The sequence below is a fragment of the Podarcis gaigeae genome (genome assembly GCF_964106915.1).
Source record: "Podarcis gaigeae genome assembly, chromosome: 3".
In the NCBI taxonomy this organism is placed as follows: Eukaryota; Metazoa; Chordata; class Lepidosauria; order Squamata; family Lacertidae; genus Podarcis; species Podarcis gaigeae.
Window position 1 is genome coordinate 19,632,181 of NC_139680.1, and position 22,421 is coordinate 19,654,601.

Sequence of the window (22,421 nt, forward strand, 5' to 3'; positions counted from 1 at the left end):
ATGAGTTCATATTTAGATGCAAACTGTCCCTAGTCGGGAGGCAAGCAGATTCTGGACTAGGCATTCCATCTGTTTTGGAATGGGCAGCACTCCCCTTGAAGAATCAGGCTGTATTTAACTAACCATTGTTTCAATTATTGAATGTTGATTAATTTCTATCTATCATCATGGGGCAGTTGGTTGGGGACGAGGACAGAATTTTCAATCAACTTTTAAAAATCCCTACAGATATCTGCGGGCAAGGTATGAAAGCACTGTGTTTTAGATTAACCCTGAGACCTTATAAAAGCCTCCCCACCCTTGGGAAATGTTCCTGTGACTTCCAATATAAACACCCACTTCATTAGTGTTTATTGGGGTAATTACTTTTGGTAAAAGTATCCTCTACAAATAAACGAACATGTGCTCAGGATTCTCAAACAGGGTGCTAAGAGAATTGTTTACTGCTGAAGGCAGACCTTAAGTTTACCAACTACTGTTATCGACAATAAACTTCAGTTTGCGATATTGGTGACAACTGTTCAGCACCAATAGCTAACTTATACAGGGAGATTCGAAATTGATAGTACTCCTTTGGATTTATATAGACAGCTTTCTTTGTGTACTCAAAGGACTTGGATTAACTCAGCATTCCATACAATGATAGAAAGTAGCTCATATTATTATATATTATCACTGCATTATAATTATTCGCCGAAGAATTGATGCTTTTGAATTATGGTGCTGGAGGAGACTCTTGAGAGTCCCATGGACTGCTAGAAGATCAAACCTATCCATTCTGAAGGAAATTAGCCCTGAGTGCTCACTGGAAGGACAGATCCTGAAGCTGAGGCTCCAATACTTTGGCCACCTCATGAGAAGAGAAGACTCCCAGGAAAAGACCCTGATGTTGGGAAAGATTGAGGGCACAAGGAGAAGGGGACGACAGAGGATGAGATGGTTGGATAGTGTTCTCGAAGCTACCAGCATGAGTTTGACCAAACTGCGGGAGGCAGTGGAAGATAGGAGTGCCTGGCATGCTTTGGTCCATGGGGTCACGAAGAGTCGGACACGACTAAATGACTAAACAACAACCTTATAATTATTTCAATTTTTAATAGCTCCGCATGAGGCATGCAGAAACAAAGTACATTGTGACTATCTAGGTTACCCAATTAGCTCATGGCTGAAATTTGAACAGAGGAGGTCTGGATCTCAGTACATGCGCTACATACCAGGCTCTAACAAATCAAATGATAAGGCTTGTGCAAGTACTTAGTCAAACAAACCAAGAGCTAAGGCAACATTACAATGTGGCTGTTTACAATGGTTCCCTTGCGAAAGCAGCCTCAGGATGAGATGATCAGCACAGAATGAGCAGGAGAGGAACCTGTGATTTAACCCTGTTACCAGCATTCATCTCAAGTTCTCTCCATCAAATGCTCCATCTCACCCTTGGCATGCAACTGTGGGCAGGGGAGAAAGTGTTTCAAAGGAAAATGGGACTGCGAGGGAAAGTGTCAAGTACCCTCCCCCCTCCCTTTCAACTGCAAATTGCTGCTCCTCATAAAGTGCTTTGTGAAGGTGAAACAGGCATGAGGTCCAGCTACACAGCCATATTCTCACATTGGCTGACACTCAAAGGCTCCTCGTCGGGCAAGTCAGCTCATTCCTATTTTTATTACGATTACAAGCAAGATGGTGGGGGGTAGAAAGAGAAACAATTTTAAAATTGAGCTAATCATAAAGGTAAAGGTAAAGGGACCCCTGACCATTAGGTCCAGTCGTGGCCGACTCTGGAGTTGCAGCGCTCATCTCATCTCACTTTACTTGCCGAGCTTCCAGGTCATGTGGCCAGCATGGCAAACCAGAGCAAGCGCACGGAAACGCCATTTACCTTCCTGCCGGAGCGGTACCTATTTATCTACTTGCACTTTGAGGTGCTTTCCAACTGCTAGGTTGGCAGGAGCAGGGACTGAGCAACGGGAGCTCACCCCGTCGCGGGGATTTGAACTGCCAATCTTCTGATCAGCAAGCCCTAGGCCACAGCACCCATGCTACATAAGCAGTAACAAATGCTGAGAGGTTAAAGAGAAACAGCTCAGCTCAAGTGAGTGCAGGTTCAACCACAAACAGCTTCCAAAGAAGATTAGACACCTCTCTTGTAATGTTGACCAAACTATTCTTACTTATGTCCGTTCGGTCGGCCTTCTGCCCTCAAAATCTCATACATCTTTTTCAAAAGGCTCCAAGCCAATAATATAATAATAATATATTGTCCAGACAGGGCTTTTTTCCCCCAGCCGGAACTTACCAGAACCAGGAGTGCCATGTTGGCCCTGCAACCATGAGAGCACAGGGTTGTGGGTGCCATGCGGTGTGTGTAGCCCTGGCACCAAAATTTGTGGGTACCTGGCCCCTTCATGGGGAATTTTGTGGGTGCCTGGGTACCCAGGGCCCCGGGACCAGCACCTATGACCAGAACTCAGTTCTGGCAGCTCTCAGGTGGGCACTATTGCCATTATAAGGGAACCTCTTTTCTATAAAAATAGCACTGTGCCCAGATCAGATTAACTCTTACTAGTTTAGCGATGTGACTCCCATAGAGGGTTGTCTTCACCATTGCAGCATGGGAAGAAGAACAATATGCTAAGGAAAAACCTTCCTGAGTAACCACATCAAGGCAATAAATCTGTTGCCCCAGATTTTTTATTTTTTTAAATATGTTAATCGTACTTCCTTTGTATCATTTATCTGCACAGAAAGCAGATAAGCACAGGAATTACATACTAAGGACCTGGTCTAGCAAGTTGGGAGCAGCCACCAGAGAGTGAAATTAACAATAATTAAAAAACAAGCCACACAGCTAAGATGCAATTATATGTCATTTCTCAGTCTTAGTGCCTCCACTTGAAAAGAATAATTCTCATTTGGTATCTCATTACATAGGTACCTTGCCAGATGAGTTATTTAAACCAGCTGGATGAGAGAGAAAAAAGAAAATAAATTATCTTCTAGCTTCAGCTCCTGAATCTGACTTTGGTATTCAAGGTTCAGTAGGAATTCAGTTTATTTATTATCCTATGTAATTCCTTTAAGAACCATCCAGGGTTCTTGTTCTTTCTCTCTCTCCCGGCTCCCCCTCACCCTCTGGCTAGACTAACATAAGCATGCCCCTGTTTTAGCAAAGAATTTGTATCTTGGGTATCCAACGATATTGTTTATTATTCAGATGTGTAATATATTATTTCATGAGCAATTATCTCCAACATATATACCTATCTACACCCACACCCACAGTGTGTGTGTGTGTGTGTGTGTGTGTGTGGTCATTCTCACCCTGTCCCTAAGAAATCTTCTTGTTAGAATAGAGGAAATGCAATATGAAACAAGGCATAAAGTTGTATTCCAAGGTAACAGATAAATGCATAAGTGTGAGGATGGAGTTTTACCAACTATTTGAACTCCACGACACCAGCTGAAATAGTCACAAATATCATGATACCCACAAATTACTTTAAGGGGGAACTTAAAGACCATTATTATTATTATTATTATTATTATTATTATTCCAGCTTTTCCCCTGATAAGGTGGCTTACGGATAAAAACAGAAACAGCTGAAAACCTAGAAGGAAACAATAATTTAAAAACAATAAAGCATCAATACAATTAAAACTATACAGAGAGAGACTTTTAAAAACACACACATAGTAACAATAAAAACAGCACGGCACTAGTCTTTTCATTAAAAGTTGCCCATTCCCACAAGTCTGTCAGAAAAACAAGGTCTTCACCTGCCAGAGGAGGGACAACAAGGAGGGAGCCAGTCTAGTTTCTCTGGGGAGAGAATTCCATTATCTGAGAGCAGCCACTGAGGAGGCCTTGCAGCACCTCCTGCCATTGTCTGAAGCGAACGTGATCAACTTTGTGCTGCCATCTTGCTTTTTGATTCTTGCTTTTTACCCACTACAAAAGCAAATGGATAGCACAAACAGGTAACCATATTACGGCCCTTAATTTTGGGAACCAAAGTTTATTAACTCTGGAATTAGCAAATTATATAGTCCAGGCTTGTCCAACTTCCAAGAGACCACGATCTACTCCCACTATAACAAAATTGACCAAAATTGTTGAGCTTTTTTAGAAAGTCAAAGTTGTAAAGTTGTTGAGCTTTTTTGGCAAATCATAGTTGTTTTTGGGGAGGGGTGGGAGGGGTCCTGCAATCTCCCGCAATCTGTCACAGACACCTCACAATCTACCAGTAGATCGCAATCTACCTGCTGGCCGTCCATCTGAGTTGCTTTTTAAAAAAAGTGTCTGGGAAAATAACTGGTGTGTCGTCCCCCCCCCCCCCAAAAAAATACTAGTGTTTTATTTTGTGGTTGTCCATTTTGCTCAAGTTCAAACTCAGGATCTGGGGACTATCCTGTAGTGTGGTGAGCCAGTGTGGTGTAGTGGTTAAGAGTGGTGGACTCGTAATCTGGTGAACCGGGTTCACTTCCCTGCTCCTCCACATGCAGCTGCTGGGTGACCTTGGGCTAGTCACACTTCTCTGAAGTCTCTCAGCCTCACTCACCTCACAGAGTGTTTGTTGTGGGGGAGGAAGGGAAAGGAGAATGTTAGCCGCTTTGAGACTCCTTAGGGTAGTGATAAAGCGGGATATCAATTCCAAACTCTTCTTCTTCTAGTGATAGATAAAGAGACACAAGTGTGGATGTGATGGTGGAGGGAACACCAGGAGAATTGCTTTTGGGGGAGAGACAAGATGGCTTGTGTGTATGAAATGAAATATGACAAGAGATAATCTAGAGTAAACTGTTTAAAAAGACTAATTGCCATAAGAATCTGCAATGAAGACAATCAAGCAGATCTGTCTTTGGATTTATGCATGGATGGATTTGCAAGTAGGGCACCTTAGTCAAGAAAGAAAAAAGGCAATTCTGAATTAGGCATATTTCTAGAAACTGTAAGAATATCACTTCACATTCCTTAAGACGCAATGCAGGTCTCCGAGATGTGAAAAGAAACACATTATAGATTTGCAGTAGTGGCTGAACTTTAAAAGGCTCCTTTAATATGCATAACTGCATGCTATGCATAATCCTTTTATAATGTCTAAATGTGTAACAGCTTTGGAGAAGGTGCAAGCAAGACAAAGCTAAGAAAAGAAAATGGTTTGGAGAAGTGGTGGACCTCTTTATCTGGGTAGCCCACAACATGCAAGTAAGTTAGCCACACATTTTCTGGACCAGAAGAATACTGGTGTGGTTGATCTTCCAAAAATGGTTCTCACAGTTATGCTCAGATATACTAATGCAGAAGCATATCATAGCACCAGTGCTTCTTCTTTTTCCCCCTAAAAAAATGTTCAGGGGTACTCTCCTTTTGACTCAAGAAAACCACCATTTTATAGTTCAAATCAGGAGAAATACAGTAAATGGACAAAAGTACAAAGATTCACAAAATATTTAGGGGTGTCCGTACCCCTGCGTACCCCCCAAAAAGCACTGCATAGCACTCATTCTGAGACACAGTAACTTGTTGTTTAGTCATTTAGTTGTCCGACTCTTCGTGACCCCATTAACCAGAGCACGCCAGGCACTCCTGTCTTCCACTGCCTCCCGCAATTTGGTCAGACTCATGTTTGTAGCTTCGAGAACACTGTCCAGCCATCTCGTCCTCTGTTGTCCCCTTCTCCTTGTGCCCTCCATCTTTCCCAACATCAGGGTCTTTTCCTGGGAGTCTTCTCTTCTCATGAGGTGTCCAAAGTATTGGAGTCTCAGCTTCAGGATCTGTCCTTCCAGTGAGCACTCAGGGCTGATTTCCTTCAGAATGGATAGGTTTGATCTTCTTGCAGTCCATGGGACTCTCAAGAGTCTCCTCCAGCAGTGCAGGGCAGGGTAGCCAAGATAGTAACCTGACATTACTTTAAGGTAGGTGTTTGAAATTTGCTAGGTGCATTTTGCTATCGGCCACTTGCAAACAAGTGAAGATGCCTGGGTGCAAGGATGGCAACTGACGCCTCCAACATCTGGAGGTGTATGCCTGCGGGATCCTTGGGTCTGGACTGTTTTCACACACTAGAAACATACCCTGTAGAATTCTGTCCACATATATATATATATATATATGCTTTCCACATATATATATATATATATATATATGCAGGTTTTGGTGTCCTCGGGTGTCTTCCCGTGTAAAAGTTGGGGTGTCTAGGCGACGTTTCGACGAGGTCTCACTCGTCATCTTCAGGCTGGTGCTTTCGGCTTCTTGTTACTGGAACAGAGCGGGATCTCAATGTTTGAGTTCCTATAAATACTGTAGAGGGGGTGTGGTGTCTAGCCTCCAATGTTCTGGGCAGAGAGGAAGTTCCCAGGCTAGTGTGCCTTTTCTTCTTTTGTTCCTTAATTACTTGAGAGATACCTTGAGTGATTTCTTGAGTGATATCCTGAGTACCACTTAGGTGGGTCATTAGGTGTGGATTAGTTGCTAAAGTCTTTGTGTCTTGACCTCTTGAACTTTGTGAAGAGTTTTCCTGAGAAGATGGCTGTATTGCACTTAGTTGTGCTTTGGCTTGGCTTCGTGTATAGGGGCGAGCTGTGGTTTTGTGGCTTGTGTCAGCCAGATCTGTGTAGGGATTGCAGGGGGGTGCAGCATCCGGAGGTGCCACCATGGATTGGCTACTGGATGGTGTCAGTAATTCATCTGTGGAGAGGGTCTGGGTTTGGGTCTGGTGTGGTTGATTGGTGTTGGCGTTCTGTGTGCCTCTGGATCTGGTGTCAGTTTTTGTGGGGAGGGCTAATTTCCAGATGTCTGGCAAGCGGGATGTGTCGTCACGCTTGTTCATGTTGTGAGGGTGTTTCTCTATCTCGATGGCTTCCATGATTATTCTCTTGTGGTGATGTTCCGTGTTAAAGAGCAATTTGGAATCTGCAAAATTAATTTCGTGTCCTGTTAATTTTGCAGATTCCAAATTGCTCTTTAACACGGAACATCACCACAAGAGAATAATCATGGAAGCCATCGAGATAGAGAAACACCCTCACAACATGAACAAGCGTGACGACACATCCCGCTTGCCAGACATCTGGAAATTAGCCCTCCCCACAAAAACTGACACCAGATCCAGAGGCACACAGAACGCCAACACCAATCAACCACACCAGACCCAAACCCAGACCCTCTCCACAGATGAATTACTGACACCATCCAGTAGCCAATCCATGGTGGCACCTCCGGATGCTGCACCCCCCTGCAATCCCTACACAGATCTGGCTGACACAAGCCACAAAACCACAGCTCGCCCCTATACACGAAGCCAAGCCAAAGCACAACTAAGTGCAATACAGCCATCTTCTCAGGAAAACTCTTCACAAAGTTCAAGAGGTCAAGACACAAAGACTTTAGCAACTAATCCACACCTAATGACCCACCTAAGTGGTACTCAGGATATCACTCAAGAAATCACTCAAGGTATCTCTCAAGTAATTAAGGAACAAAAGAAGAAAAGGCACACTAGCCTGGGAACTTCCTCTCTGCCCAGAACATTGGAGGCTAGACACCACACCCCCTCTACAGTATTTATAGGAACTCAAACATTGAGATCCCGCTCTGTTCCAGTAACAAGAAGCCGAAAGCACCAGCCTGAAGATGACGAGTGAGACCTCGTCGAAACGTCGCCTAGACACCCCAACTTTTACACGGGAAGACACCCGAGGACACCAAAACCTGCATTCCTGTACCCGTGAAAATCTACGAAAGCAAATATATATATATATATACACACACACACATACACACACACACACACACACACACACACTTGGTACCTCATCGAGCGTCCAGGATCCGTTCCAGAGCCCCGGATGTTCGACGGAAGAGATGCTCGACAGAGCATCACTCTGCGCATGCATGTGGAGCGGTTTTGTGCTTCTGCGCATCCATGAAGCACGATGTAGCGCTTCTTTGCATGCGTGAAGCAGCAAACCTGTAAGTAACCCATTCTGGTACTTCTGGGTTTGCCGCGGACGTCTGCCGAAATGGACAATCGAGGGGGTGGACGTTCGGAGAGGTATGACTGTATATATTTAATTTTATTAAGTTTTTCATCGTACAGAAAAAGAAAGGAAAATACACCCTGCCGATATAAAAAACACACAAAAATAAACAACTATTTACACAGAAATAAATCCTTCCCACCCCACGACTTCCCACCACACCTCCACTTCCTTATATTTAAAATTCAATACTATCATTGCAATCCTTAAGCTTTAGATTTTGGTCTCTTTATAACATTCCTAATTAATGTTGTCCTTCTGTTCATTATATACTGATAAATCTTTATTACGGTCCAAAGACCTGTAACATAGAATAAAATACAGATTCATACAGACAACCCCTTCAGATTTACCCGGTCGATTTCCCAGTAGGGGTTTAATCAATAGATCCCTAGCTTGCTCATATTGTCCGCAATGAAGTAGTAGATGCCTCATACAATCGACATCCTGAGAGCATACACAGAGCCTATTCTGACTAAGAGATGCCTCTCAGTCTGCCATTTAGCACTTCTGATGGAAATACATTTACAGTGGTACCTCAGGTTAAGTACTTAATTCATTCCGGAGGTCCGTACTTAACCTGAAACTGTTCTTAACCTGAAGCACCACTTTAGTTAATGGAGCCTCCCACTGCCGCCGCACTGCCGGAGCACGATTTCTGTTCTCACCCTGAAGCAAAGTTCTTAACCTGAAGTTTATAACACTGCCTTAAGGGCTTGTTGTCCTAATGTGAACACATATATGTTACTTTAAAGCAGGAGTGGTGGGGGTGTTTAAAAAAAACCAGGGGGGGACGACAATTTCTTTCCTATGGCTACATCCTGTCCACAGCAAGTTTCCTTAAGCCCCATGGACTTCAGTGGGATTAAAGCAGTTTAACCATATTAAAACTGGAGCCTGTGCAAAGTTCTCAACCTACCTCCTCTCTTGGTGGCAAGCCTATGGTAAACATTATGCTAATGTATACGTGCGATTTACAGACCTCAATGGCAGTTCTGCATGCCTGACACTGAAATAATTTTACCACGTCGATTACAATAAATAAATCTTAAACAGATGCACACACAAACAAAAGCAAATAATAATAATAATAATAATGAAAAAATGAAGGCATGTAGCATTTTGCAGGCTGTTTGCTTCCACACATTCTTCTTGGGACAAAAATGTTTGCCCACTTCCTTAAAAATAGACATCTGGTAATGAAGTCCAACAAGAAAGTGAAATAATGATGTGTTATGAGTATTTGCACTTTGAAGTGTCCCTTTAACCTTCCGAAGGGAGGGGCAAACTGCCCAGCAAACGCTGAAGCATCAAGATGGACAAAAACGACTGTGCTGAGATAGTTCCTGAGACACACAAGGGAAAACAACCAGTTCCTCTACACACACATTGATGTGGGATACCTCAATGTTGACGAGTATCTTACAAAATGCTCAAAGTGAATCATTGCTTCTTGCAGATGGTTCTATAAACAGGAAGCTCACCCTCTGAACTGAAATAGCAGAAGTATTTTGCAGGGAAAATCTGTCCCCAGCCCCCATATATTTGTGGCACACAGTTTGTAAAAAAAGGCAGACCTTTAAAAAAAATAAAAATAAAATAAGATACATTAATTGCTAACGTATCAAGAATAGCACCGTCAGCATCGTAGAAATTTCAGGGAACAGAATTCTGGGCCAGATGAACTTTTGGTCTGGCCCAGGACAGCTCTTTTTTATGTTCTCTCTTTTTTCTTTATTGCATTATAAGAGAACAAGAGAGGTATTCATGGTGAGTTCCGGCACCCCTTTTCCTAGAAAAATAGCACTGCCTAGGACCTTTACTAGTATTGAAGTCAAGCTGACCAGTCAGTAGTTGCCTGGGTCCTTCCCCACCCATCCGATTTCTGAAGATCAGACAACATTTGCCCACCTCTAGTCTGCAGGGACTTCACTTGTTCTCAAGGAATTTTCAAACACAGAGGCTCTGAGATGACGCCTGCAAGTTCCTTTAGCACCCTTGGATGCAGTTCATCAGGACCAGGAGATCTGAATTCAATCAAAGTAGCTAGGTGTTCCCTCACTGCCGCTTTTCCGATCCTGGGCTGTAACTCTCTCTCTGCATCATTTATTCTGTTATCACTGCTTTCCTTTTAGGTGAAGACAGAGGCAATACCATCTTCTCTCTGTCACCCAAAAACATTTCTTTATCTTCTCCACAGAAGACCCACTTCTTACTTCTTCCTCCTGTTTCGAACATCACCAGCCCCTTTTTATTAACATTTTTAACTTTTCATTTGAACTTCAGCCTGTCTGACCTTCTCCCCGAAAGTGTTGATTACTTGTTTATAGTCTTCATTTATGATTTTCTCCTTCCATTTCCTCTGCATGCCCCTTTTAAATCCCAGCTCATTTGAAAGCTCCTTATACAGCCACGCAGGTTTATTTAGATGCCTCCCACTTTTCTTCCTTAGTGGAATTGTTTGTGACTGTGTCTTCAATATTTCACCTTTAAGAAACTTCCATTCATGTTGACCTCCCTTCTTTTTCAGTATTTTTAATCAGTAGTTCCTTAAGCTTTTTGAAATCCGTTTTTTCTAACTTCACCTGACTACACTCAGCTTTCCCTTTCCTCTGTGACACTTAAAAAACACACACCCCATAATACACTGGTTGTAATGGACAAAACTACAGGATATAAAAAAGAACTTGGTGTTTATAAGATTATAAAAAAGAAGCTGTTCAGAGGTAGTATCTGCACACTGAGTCAAGCAAACTAAACCTTAGGAAAACCTATGAGTCAAAGTGTCAATATTGGGCACCAAAAAGGAAAAAACAACATTTAAGATTTTGCTAATGTTTACTCAGCATGTATAGATTGTTTGTTTTTAAGCAGGATAACAGAATTTTGGCAAGCTCCTTTCTCCTCTGCCATCCTAAATAATGTAATACAAGCACACGTGTACACACACAGAACTTTAGTGATGTATATAAAAATACAACTAATATATCCTATAGCCCCATGACTAGCATTCTATGTGCAATAACACATGTTGCCGGTGAAGCTAGAAGATGCATTTGGGACAGAAACTGGTAACTGGCTGGAACGTGTTAGTGGCGGAAAATTATTATTATTTAATCAATCAATCAATCAATCAATCAACTTCAGAGTTTGAGGCTAAGTAAATACACATGCACTGCTTAAATTATTCCAAAGGGAATAATTAAAGAACTGGTTAAGGAAAGGGTGCTGAGAAGCTTTAAACCAACAGCCACTTAAAAAAAATCACATTCTGCTGCTGAATTTCCAGCAAATTACTATCCTAATTATTTGAAAAAAATGTTGAACAAAGAGGTTCCATTGCATCTTTAGATACATTTGAACACACCTTCATTAGCTACAGCAGTGAAATTACACTTTGTAGGTTGGTTGTTCTCAATACAACAGGATACAATTATTCCTAAATTTCTTTTGTCCCCCTTCCCCAAGCCCTTTATTGGCGGTCAAGTTCTGTGGTGTGCTGTGAACTGGAAGATTGTTCAGTTGTCCATGAGATCTCTTCTAACAGTCAGGCCACCAGCCACAGAGGCTGCTTATCAGTTTTCCTGAGCCCTTTTATGCGCTCAGTAGATGTTATAATTAAGTTTCTAGAGCCCAATAATGGAAAGCATTAGGAGGAATTGGAACATTTATCAATAGATACAGTCTGTGTGATGCAAATAATCTCCCATGAGTTACCGTATTTTTTGCTCTATAAGACTCACTTTTTCCCTCCTAAAAAGTAAGGGGAAATGTATATGCGTCTTATGGAGCGAATGCAGGCTGCGCAGCTATCCCAGAAGCCAGAACAGCAAGAGGGATCGCTATTTTCACTGCGCAGTGATCCCTCTTGCTGTTCTGGCTTCTGAGATTCAGAATATATTTTTTCTTGTTTTCCTCCTCCAAAAACTAGGTGCGTCTTGTGGTCTGGTGCGTCTTATAGAGCGAAAAATATGGTACTAAAATCTTGTACGCAAGAAAGCCACCATTAAAAACTGATCTCTGGCAGATTGTTGTTCTTTGGCGATCACTCATAGCTGAGTAAGATTGTCTTCCATGAACATGGTCTTAACAGTGTAGGTGACTGTGGAGGCCAGTTCTGGATCCACACATCCTAGCACAGTGGGGACATAGGTTTCCGGGTGGGAGTTGATCACTGTGAGGGTTTGCCAAGCGTGCTTTCCTCTCAGCACATTTCTCCCTTTTGTCCTGAGTTTGAGCATCTTCAGAGCCCATAGCACTTTCTCCAATTGGAGTGCTTGCAGGCGAGTGTTTCCCAGTTGTTGGTGTTTATACTACATAACCTATGGTACACATCCAACAAGAAAACTGAAAAACTACAACACAACCTAGAAACTAGTTCAAATAGTTATTTTTCCTTTCTGCTGCTGCAACATAACAACAACAGCAACATTAATATTACCCTGGCCATTTGGTTGGGTTGCCCCAGCCACGGACATATCAAGGCTCTTCAGGTTGCCAAATGCCTTGCTCCAAGGCAAAGGACCCCAGAAGACACGTGGTCATTCTGGAATTGGCAATGCGTGAGGTTGACTCCCATGACTGCCTGCTCTGCTGCCACTTTGCCAAAGTTGATGAACTACTCAGGCAGCAGAGAGGACAGCCCTTCAGTCAACCATTGCCTATTTTACCAGAGTTATATTGACTGCTATTTTCCCCTTTGCAGGTATTATGTGGGTGGGCGGAGGAAGGAAGCTTATAGAAAATGCTTGTGTGCACCCATTCTTATGCTTTTAAAGTCACCAGTCGAGCAAAGAGTGGAAATATATAAGGCTACACTCAAGTTCTCCTCCTCTGAGAGCACCTCAAAGCTTTTGTCCCTGAACAATCCACCAGTTCTTCCACCAAAAAAGGAAAGGTTATTTTAAGGCAATTATTTCCGCACTGAGGTATTTTTTGAGGACTGACACAACTGATAAATACACACAAACCCATCTAAAAGTGAAAGTCACATGAAAATTTTGCTTGAGGTCAGCGTATCATGCTTTTCTACACTGTGTGTGGGGTCATGGGCTTACCGGCAAACATTAATTCTCAAGATCTGCTAATAGTTTGAAGCCTAGGGGGTGTCTCTCCCCCCTACCGCCTCCCAGTGCCAAAGTGCTAATGTTTGCCTTAGAGCCTGACATTTGACCACAATGATTAGCAGCAATTTGACTAAAATATCATGAGGTATTGGGTTTCACTTGTCAGCCTTGAAGCCACAGGAGGAAGAGTTCAGGTGCAAAAAGCCAAGCGGTAAAGGAAACAAAGCTAATGTCAAATATTAGCGCTTCGCTTCAGAAACTGGATCTCATAAGTGGTTTGAACAAGACACTAGTTCTGAGAGTTTCACAGATTCTAGCAACAATAGTAAGTTAATACCTGTATTAGGACCAACTGTCTAAGTAGTGAGCAAATTCAGTCAGTCTCATGTTTAGATATTATTCTGAACATCTGAAGTCAGCTCTGCATGGGGAAGTTTTTAATGTTTGATGTCTTATTGTGTTTTAATTTGTTGGAAGCCACCCAGAGTGGCTGGGGTAACCCTGTCAGACAGGTGGCATATCAATAAATTACTCCTGCTCCTACTACTACAATACTTTGTTTCAAAGCAATTTGATCAATATAGTGGTACATTCTGAAAGCATACATGAATGCTACGCTGTATAACTTGAATGTTTGAATTGGTAGATACCTTCTACGAGAAAGTGAAGTACAGTGGTACCTCGGGTTACATACGCTTCAGGTTACATACACTTCAGGTTACAGACTCTGCTAACCCAGAAATAGTACCTCGGGTTAAGAACTTTGCTTCAGGATGAGAACAGAAATTGTGCGGCGGCAGCTAGAGGCCCCATTAGCTAAAGTGGTGCTTCAGATTAAGAACAGTTTCAGGTTAAGAACAGACCTCCAGAATGAATTAAGTTCTTAACCTGAGGTACTATTTCTGGGTTAGCGGAGTCTGTAACCCGAAGCCTATGTAACCTGAAGCGTCTGTAACCTGAGGTACCACTGCATAAGACAACCTTCAATTTTTAATTATTATTTTTTTAGCAAAAAAATCTGTCTTACACACGGAAAAATACTATATACTGGCTGTAGATGATCATTGCATGTGTGTATTGATCGTAGCTGATCACTGTATTTATAAAAATCCCTCTCACATTAAAAAACCCCCACCTCCTTTCATATTTTATGTTTTGCCTTCTACTGCCAAATGTCTGTCTTGGCTGACCTGTGCCAGTAATCTGAGTCTATCTGTGCTGTATTTAGTTTGACATGATGCTTTGCTTTGCTGCTGCTCTTTTGGATTACACAAGCTGACATGCATTGATTATACATGTCTAATATGCAAGCCTTGGGGCTTGAATTAGACTTCCAAATTCATTGCAGCTAAGAGCCTACTATTTTCTCATGGGTCAGTGGCAAACACAAGTTGATTGAGCCCACAGCTAGGAAACTCTGTAGATAGCCATGCGAAAATGGATTTGCATGGTTATACCCGTTTTGGAAATCTACAGAACACACACAGATCTAGGAAGGAAAGAGAATTCTCCTGCAAGCTGGCGCAGTTGCTGCTTGTTGCTTTTTACATTTCTGTCATTCCTTCAAGACGCAAATAATAAGTATTATTAAAATAATTATAAAAATAAGTATTCCCCCTGCCCCAAACAACAACAATGGCATACAAAATATAACTGTTGGGTATAAAATACAGTGGTACCTCGGGTTAAGTACTTAATTCGTTCCGGAGGTCCGTTCTTAACCCGAAACTGTTCTTAACCTGAAGCACTTTAGCCAATAGGGCCTCCCACTGCTGCTGCGCCGCCAGAACACGATTTCTGTTCTCATCCTGAAGCAAAGTTCTTAACCTGAGGTACTATTTCTGGGTTAGCGGAGTCTGTAACCTGAAGCGTATGTACCACTGTACCTCCTTTCCCCAGTTATTTCATGCACAACTGTGCATCTGCTTTTACATGAATCATTGGCAGCCGTCTGTCTCGAGAGACAATGGAGTGTTCCCTTGGGGGGTGAAGCCTCCCGCCTTTGCTGATGTGGTCCAAAGGAAAGCAGAGCAATATGCTTGGCTGCAGGAGTTGCTGGAAGGATGTGCAAGGCACCATCCAACCGTCTTAGGGGCTCCACTCTGGATTTGTGAAGGGTTTACTCTTTAACCTTTCCTTTTCCTGAAGATATCCCAAAAGGCAGTGGAGGTTTAGGATGAGAGTTTCCCTTCTCCTGGATGGGCTACTTTTCCAGGTTAGCGAACCCCATCTGCTCCTCACCTTCGTCTATCTACAGCTTGCGCAGAAACCGCCTTCTTGACTACTGGTCTATTCTGCTCAATCCACCAGAGCCTGTCTTCTCATGCAGGGGAAGTCCCAAACTCACTGAGGGTTTGAGACCCATCAGCTACCCTTGCCTGGTTTAGCCAGCCAGTCAAAGCTGTTTCCTGGGGTGTGTCTGTTGTCATATACTACCAACTTCTAGAAGCCACTAGTGAGAGCTGAGTGCAGGGTGGGGACCAAAGCTGGACAAACTACTCCAGAAGGACCATAACCAGAGATACTACCCCTCCCGTAACACCTCGTACACCCTTTCAATATGAACAGTGTCATCTTTACATCAGAAGGACATGGGGAAAAGGGGAAATATGCAGTCATCAAGAACCTACTAAGTATATAATAAAAACCTGCTACAGTCAAACCTTGACTGTCGAACATAATCCGTTCCGGAATCCCGTTCAGCTTCCGAGATGTTCGACAACTGAGGCACGGCTTCCAATTGGTTGCAAGAGCCTCCTGCACTCAAGTGGAAGCCGTGTCGGATGTTCGGCTTCCGGAAAACGTTTGAAAACCAGAGCATTTACTTCCGGGTTTTCAGCTTTTGGGAGCCAAAACTTTCCAAAATGGAGGCGTTCGAGAACCAAGGTTTGACTGTACTATCAACCTATGGACAACTCAACACTTTTGTCCCAACATTTATTTTCTTAAAAAAAAAAAATCACGTCCCAGAGTTCTCCAAGGTGAGCCAACTGCATAATATTTTAATGTTGCTTATAAGATATTTATTCTCATTTCGATACCTTCTTACCTTGGAATATATAGTCTACGTCCTTATATTCTCTAAGGAGGATAGTCTTGGGCATATAAATAGGAACTGTGATAAGATTTACAGTACAGTGGTACATCGGGTTAAGTACTTAATTTGTTCCGGAGGTCTGTTCTTAACCTGAAACTGTTCTCAACCTGAAGCACCACTTTAGCTAATGCGGGCCTCCTGCTGCCGCTGCGCCGCCGGAGCACAATTTCTATTCTCATCCTGAAGCAAAGTTCTTAACCCGAGGTACTATTTCTGGGTTAGCGGAGTCTGTAACATGAAGCGTATGTAACCCAAGGTACGACTGTATGCTTCAACTCTCACAGAGCACAGTAAAAAAAAACAAAAAACCATAGCTTTCGTTTTGCACACACAAAGCGGTCACAGATGTCAATGGAGCAAGTAATTGCATTGCAAGATGGCAGCGTGTTAGCAAGTCAGTTCCACAGTACCTTCTATTATTTTCATGCCTTGGGGGAGTTTACAGTGTCCAGCATGCCCTACAACCCAGACCGGATACTGTTGATTCAGGCAAGAGTACAAAGCTTTCGAGAAGGCCCGGTAGTAGCCTGGTAAACCTGGATTACCTGGAAGAAAAGCAGAGAGGAAGGTCTATTAAGACTAAAGGTCATAAACTGGTCATAAAGGTCATAAAATGGTCGAAAGACTGCAAAAACCACATCATTGCTAATGGACCATTTGGACTTGCAGCCAACTAATGCATCGTCGCCACATGTTTTTCACAATGCTGACCCCTTTGTACTTAATACAGTAGTACCTCGGTTTAAGAACATTCCGATTTAGGAACGATTCGGATTACAAACCCCGCAAAACCAGAAATAGTGTCCCGGTTTGAGAACTTTACCTCTGTCTAAGAACAGAATCGGAATGGTGGAAGGGCACAGGCGGTGGGAGGCCTCATTAGGGAAAGCGCGCCTCAGTTTAAGAATGGATTTGGTTTAAGAACGGACTTCCGGAACGGATTAAGTTCGTAAACCGAGGTACCACTGTACCACTTTAGCCTCTGGCTGCTGCTGTGCCACCACTGCACAATTTCTGTTCTCATCCTGAAGCAAAGTTCTTAACCCGAGGTACTATTTCTGGGTTAGCGGAGTCTGTGACCTGAAGCGTATGTAAGCCGAGGTACCACTGTACTTGAATTCAACTATTGAAGCAAGAAACACCTCAATTGTATGCTACCATTCACAGAGGGTAAGATGTTTCACTTTAAAGTTTAGTGACCCAGTATAAATCATAGAGATTGTGATATTACATCATCAGTCAGATTTAGATCATAGAATTGTGGAGCTGGAAGAAATCCTGAGGATCCTCTAATCCAACCCCCTGGAACGCAGGAATATACAGCTGTCCCATACAGCAGGAACGTCCAACTTCCAAGAGACTGTGATCTACTCCCACTAAAAATAAACTGGCAGTGATCTACCCATTGGATTGGCCAGAGCGGAGAGGATGAGTCAAAGTTGTTGGGCATGCCTGCCATACAGGGATCAAACCTGCAATCTTGGTATCATCAGCACCATTTGTCTACGTTATGAGTCTACCAAAAGCATTTACGCTGAAGAATATGCCTCCTAGATGAGAAAAAAATGAAGTAATTACTCAAAAACAATATATCCAACAAATAAAATTCTGGGCTTAACTATAGGGACATGTAACACTAAAATCCCCCCTCCCCGTTTTTTTTAAAAGAATGGTTTCCATTCATTTTTTCTGGTATTGAAGCATGTGATATTCTGGTTCATTTAGACAAGTTCAACTAGCTTTAATTAGCCTTTTCTTTAAACACGCACACACGTGTTTCCAAAGACCTCTATTTAGCCAAACATACTTGGATTGAATAAAGACCTTGCAAGGTTGTGTCTACCAATATGCAACAAAACCTGTGGATTTGTGTAATATTGAGGCAATTTCTCGTCCAGTGACAGGGAAAATCAAAATGTCCAAGAGTGAAACACACTTTTAAAAAAAATGTATCAAAAGTGCATCCTTGCTGTCCCTGGTTTTACTGCAAACTGGTGTGTTCTCCTAAAAAAATAATAATTCATGCATCTTCTGAAGATTATTATTATTTCAATCGTATTCCTAGCACCAGAGAAAATATAAAGGTTTACATTGCCAAAGCTTTCCACATCTTTTCACTCTCTACCATTAATTCTATAGGGCAGTATACTGAATATTTTCTCACCTCCAGCATCAGTTAAACAGTGAAAGGAAGAAGTGTTTGCATAATCCTTGTTAAGTAGTATTTAGATAATCCTGATAAACTGTGTTCAATGATGCATGAAATTTATGGCACCTGTGAGCTTTTTTTTTTTTTTAAAGGGTGTGTGTGGGTGAAATACTGTTATCCTGGGGCAAATAGTCACCGCCTGAGATCTTCTTTGAATTTTGGATTCTCTTTTTTACTTCTTGCTTCGGAAAACGCGTTTCTAGTGTGACTAATTCTGTATAAACATCACTTTGATATTGAAATTGTCAACTGGTGGCAATATCGCCTTTTTCAGCTTGAATAAATCTTCATAAAGCTGTTGAAATTCAAATGAAATTTCTTGTCCAGTTCTGCTAAACTTTCTTTTAGAAAGGAAATAGCTAAGACCATATAAAAACGGGCACAATTGGACAGCATCTGCTTAGTCAAATATATGTATTTTTGTGTATGTTTTTGTATACAGTGATACCTCGGGTTAAGTACTTAATTCGTTCCGGAGGTCCGTTCTTAACCTGACTCTGTTCTTAACCTGAAACACCACTTCAGCTAATGGGGCCTCCTGCTGCTGCCACGCTGTTCTCATCCTGAAGCAAAGTTCTTAACCTGAAGCACTATTTCTGGGTTAGCTGAGTCTGTAACCTGAAGCGTATGTAACCTGAAGCGTATGTAACCCAAGGTACCACTGTACACACACACACACAAACACACACACACACACACACACACACACACACACACACAGTGTTCCCATCATCACCACTCATCTGTAGTGCCACTGTTTAGCCATCCCTGCTGTGAAATCATAAATTGGTAAAGTTGGAAGGGACCATGAGGGTCATCAAGTCCAACCCCGGGCAATGCAGGAATCTTTTGCCCAAGTTGGGACTCGAACTCACAACCCTGAGATTAAGAGTCTCAGGCTCTACTGACTGAGCTATTCCTTAGAATTGCTACTGATCCTGAAAACCACTCCAGACAATGCCAGCAGAGACCAAAAATAATGCTGTCAGAAAACTGAACGAGCCCATAATATATTTCTTATTGAATTACCAGACTGTTTATTGAGGTTGGACCAAGGTTTTCCAGCGTTTCTGCCATGTATCTACAGCCAATATGTGAGCAAATCATCTTCAGAATTTGGCAGTGTGATATGCAAGCTAATCCCAAGCAAAGAAACTTCATTCTACAGTTGTTTGATCATCTGTGTTGGGATTTTTTTGGAAAGGGATCAAAGTAATGCAATCTTATTTGTCCTATTCTACAGGACTAAAATCTAAGTCCACAGTTAAGAGCGCTGTGTGCAGAAGAAACTCTCAAATGTTTTGTTTCCTGTTAATATCCAACAAAAGAGTTTTTTGCAATGGGCTAATTGCATCATCTCTCATTTAAGAAAAGACTTTTAGTCACTAACAAATTATGCCATTCACAGAGTCGTACAGTGTTCAAAGGGGCTGAAATACTGTACACCACAATCACAGCACTTCTGATAATAGAATAGCACCAACATTATCCTTATATTTCAGATACAGGATGAGAGAACAGTGAGTTGTCCTAAGATCACCTAGCGAGTTCACAGCAGAGGCAAGGTTCAGCCCTGGCAGTTCCTTGTTCAATTTCTTCACCACCATTCCACCTCGAAGTTTTTAGTTCAATGGAAGGATATGCTCATTATGCCAGTTTTGAGAACATGGTTCTTCACTAGGTTAAATCAAGGCAGAACAGAAGCAGATCTCTTGACAGGCAGCAGTGATCAGTAGTGATCTGCCAATTGGTGCCATAGGACAAGCTTCTTCCCTACTGCAAAGGGCAAAATGAGGTGCCTAGCGATGACTTAACGGGAAGAGGGAATGGGGAAGAGGGACCCGAAACAACATTTTTGTAAAATGAATCTAAAGCAAGAATGAACACTTTTTGGAATGCCAGTCTCCTATGGGTTTAACGTGAAACAGACTAGATTTCCCAGGATTCTGGCACAAGAGGCATTGTGATCTAAACCACTGAGCCTCTTGGTCTTGTTGATTGAAAGGTCAGCAGTTTGAATCCCCGCCAACCTAGCAGTTCGAAAGCACACCAGTGCAAGTAGATAAATAGGTACTGTGGCAGCGGGAAGGTAAATAGCGTTTCCGTGCGCTCTGGTTTCCATCATGGTGTTCCGTTGCACCAGAAGCGGTTTAGTCATGCTGGCCACATGACCTGGAAAGCTGTCTGTGGACAAACGCCGGCCCCCTCGGCACCTTTGACTGGACTTAACCGTCCAGGGATCCTTTACCTTTTCTTTTACTGAAAATCCAAATAACGGTTGGCAGGAGCTATTGTGCTAAAACCAGCAGGGCAAAGTCCCGCTTTTTTAAAGTGTTACCTATTTGACTCTAAAACACACCTACAACACTTTTGAGAGCAGAGCTCTAGATTTTGAAAACAGAATTCTTTGTTTCATGCCCATGCTGGAATGCTACCCACTAGCTCAAAGGACCATTGCCTTAGCCTAAATTCCCACCTTCCTGTGTGCCAGTCAAATGTGGAAGAACACTGAAATGGCAACACTTCCAATTTGGGTACATAAAGATTTCTGGAAGAGAGCAGCAAGGTTCAAAGGACCGCTCTTAAGTATAATGAGTAATAAACTACAACAAAAATCACAGTTTGTTCAAGAACATATGCTGCAATTTACTATATCTCAAAATTAACCATAGATATATATTTTTTAATTCCGAGAACAGGCTCATCAAAACAATATAGAAAACACATCCATGCTTATCTTTAAAACAGCACCATCTTCTGGTACTTTTGTTTCCGTGCTACAGTCAGAAAGTACAATTGTTTTGTTTTCATAATTACGTTGTTTTTGGTTGGTAATAAACGCTGCTCGCAAAGCCTGAATGGCAAGATTTGTGAAACATAAACACACCAAATTCTAGCGTTAAGAAAGCTTCTGCCGCAATTTTTTTAAAAACAAAAGAAAACAGCAGCTGTTGGACCTTTTCCTCCCTACTGAAACTCCAGGGCCTTCTCACTGAAACAGTAACAACAACAGCAACAACAACAACACAGTCGTACCTTGGAAGTAGAATGGAATCTGTTCCGGAAGTCCGTTCAACTGCCAAAACCAAAGCGCGGCTTCTGATTGGCTACAGAAAGCTCATGCAGCCAATCGGAAGCCCCATCGGATGTTTGGCTTCCAAAAATAGTTCACAAACTGGAAGAGTCACTTCTGGGTTTGCAGCGTTCGGGAGCCAAAACTTTCGGGAACTAAGCTGTTTGACTTCCAAGGTACAACTGTATCTGAATAGAAAGAGAACCGGTCTTTGCTGGCTCTCAAAAGCAAGTCTAGATTTCAGGTAGTCATTTGGGTGCCTTCCAGATGTTGCTAGACATAGGCACTGTGGCTGGCTTTGTCTGAATCTGACTGCACTCTCCCTGAAGGAAGAGTGTAGAGTTGGAAGGGACCCTGCGTGTTATCTAGTCCAACCTACTGCAATGCAGGAATATGCAGCTGTCCCATATGGGAATCGAACCTGCAACCTTGAAGAGCAGGTTCACAATTTGGAGGTTCTTTTGGGTCCAGCTCTGCCCCTGGAAGCAGGTGACAGGTTTGACTGCTATAGGCAAGGAAAGCCTTGCCACGGTAGCTCACGTGTTGGTTATTTCAGGACTGGACGATTGCAATGCACTCTGTGTGGGGCTCCCCTCATGCTTGATCTGGAAGCTGCTGTTAGTGCAGAATGCTGCAGCATAATTGCTGACAGGAGTGAGGTCTTTGCCACATATAACAGGTGCACTCAGAGATCTGCATTAGTATAAAGTAAAGGTAAAGGTAAAGGGACCCCTGACCATTAGGTCCAGTCGTGGCCGACTCTTTGAGGTTTCTTACATAGAATCACAGAACTGTAGATTTGGAAGGGACCCCGAGGGTCATGCAGTGTAAACTCTTGTGGCGCAGGAATCAAGCGGTGCTTATCAGTGTTGTGAAATAAATCAATTGGGTTAAGAAGTAGAGTTTACCAGCAAAGCCTTATGTAACCTGCAACCTTAT

General features: G+C 42.5%; 1 protein-coding gene across 2 annotated transcripts in view; it reads right to left on the bottom strand.

Moving 5' to 3' along the window:
• The window catches only part of LDAH (lipid droplet associated hydrolase), an 87,591-nt gene that overhangs the window by 61,793 nt on the left and 3,377 nt on the right, over nt 1-22,421 (bottom strand). For both annotated transcript variants that reach the window (XM_083730776.1, XM_083730775.1), the window contains one exon: nt 16,611-16,745. In XM_083730776.1, coding sequence (XP_083586902.1) covers nt 16,611-16,745 — 135 coding nt within the window. The remainder of the gene's footprint in view (nt 1-16,610; nt 16,746-22,421) is intronic.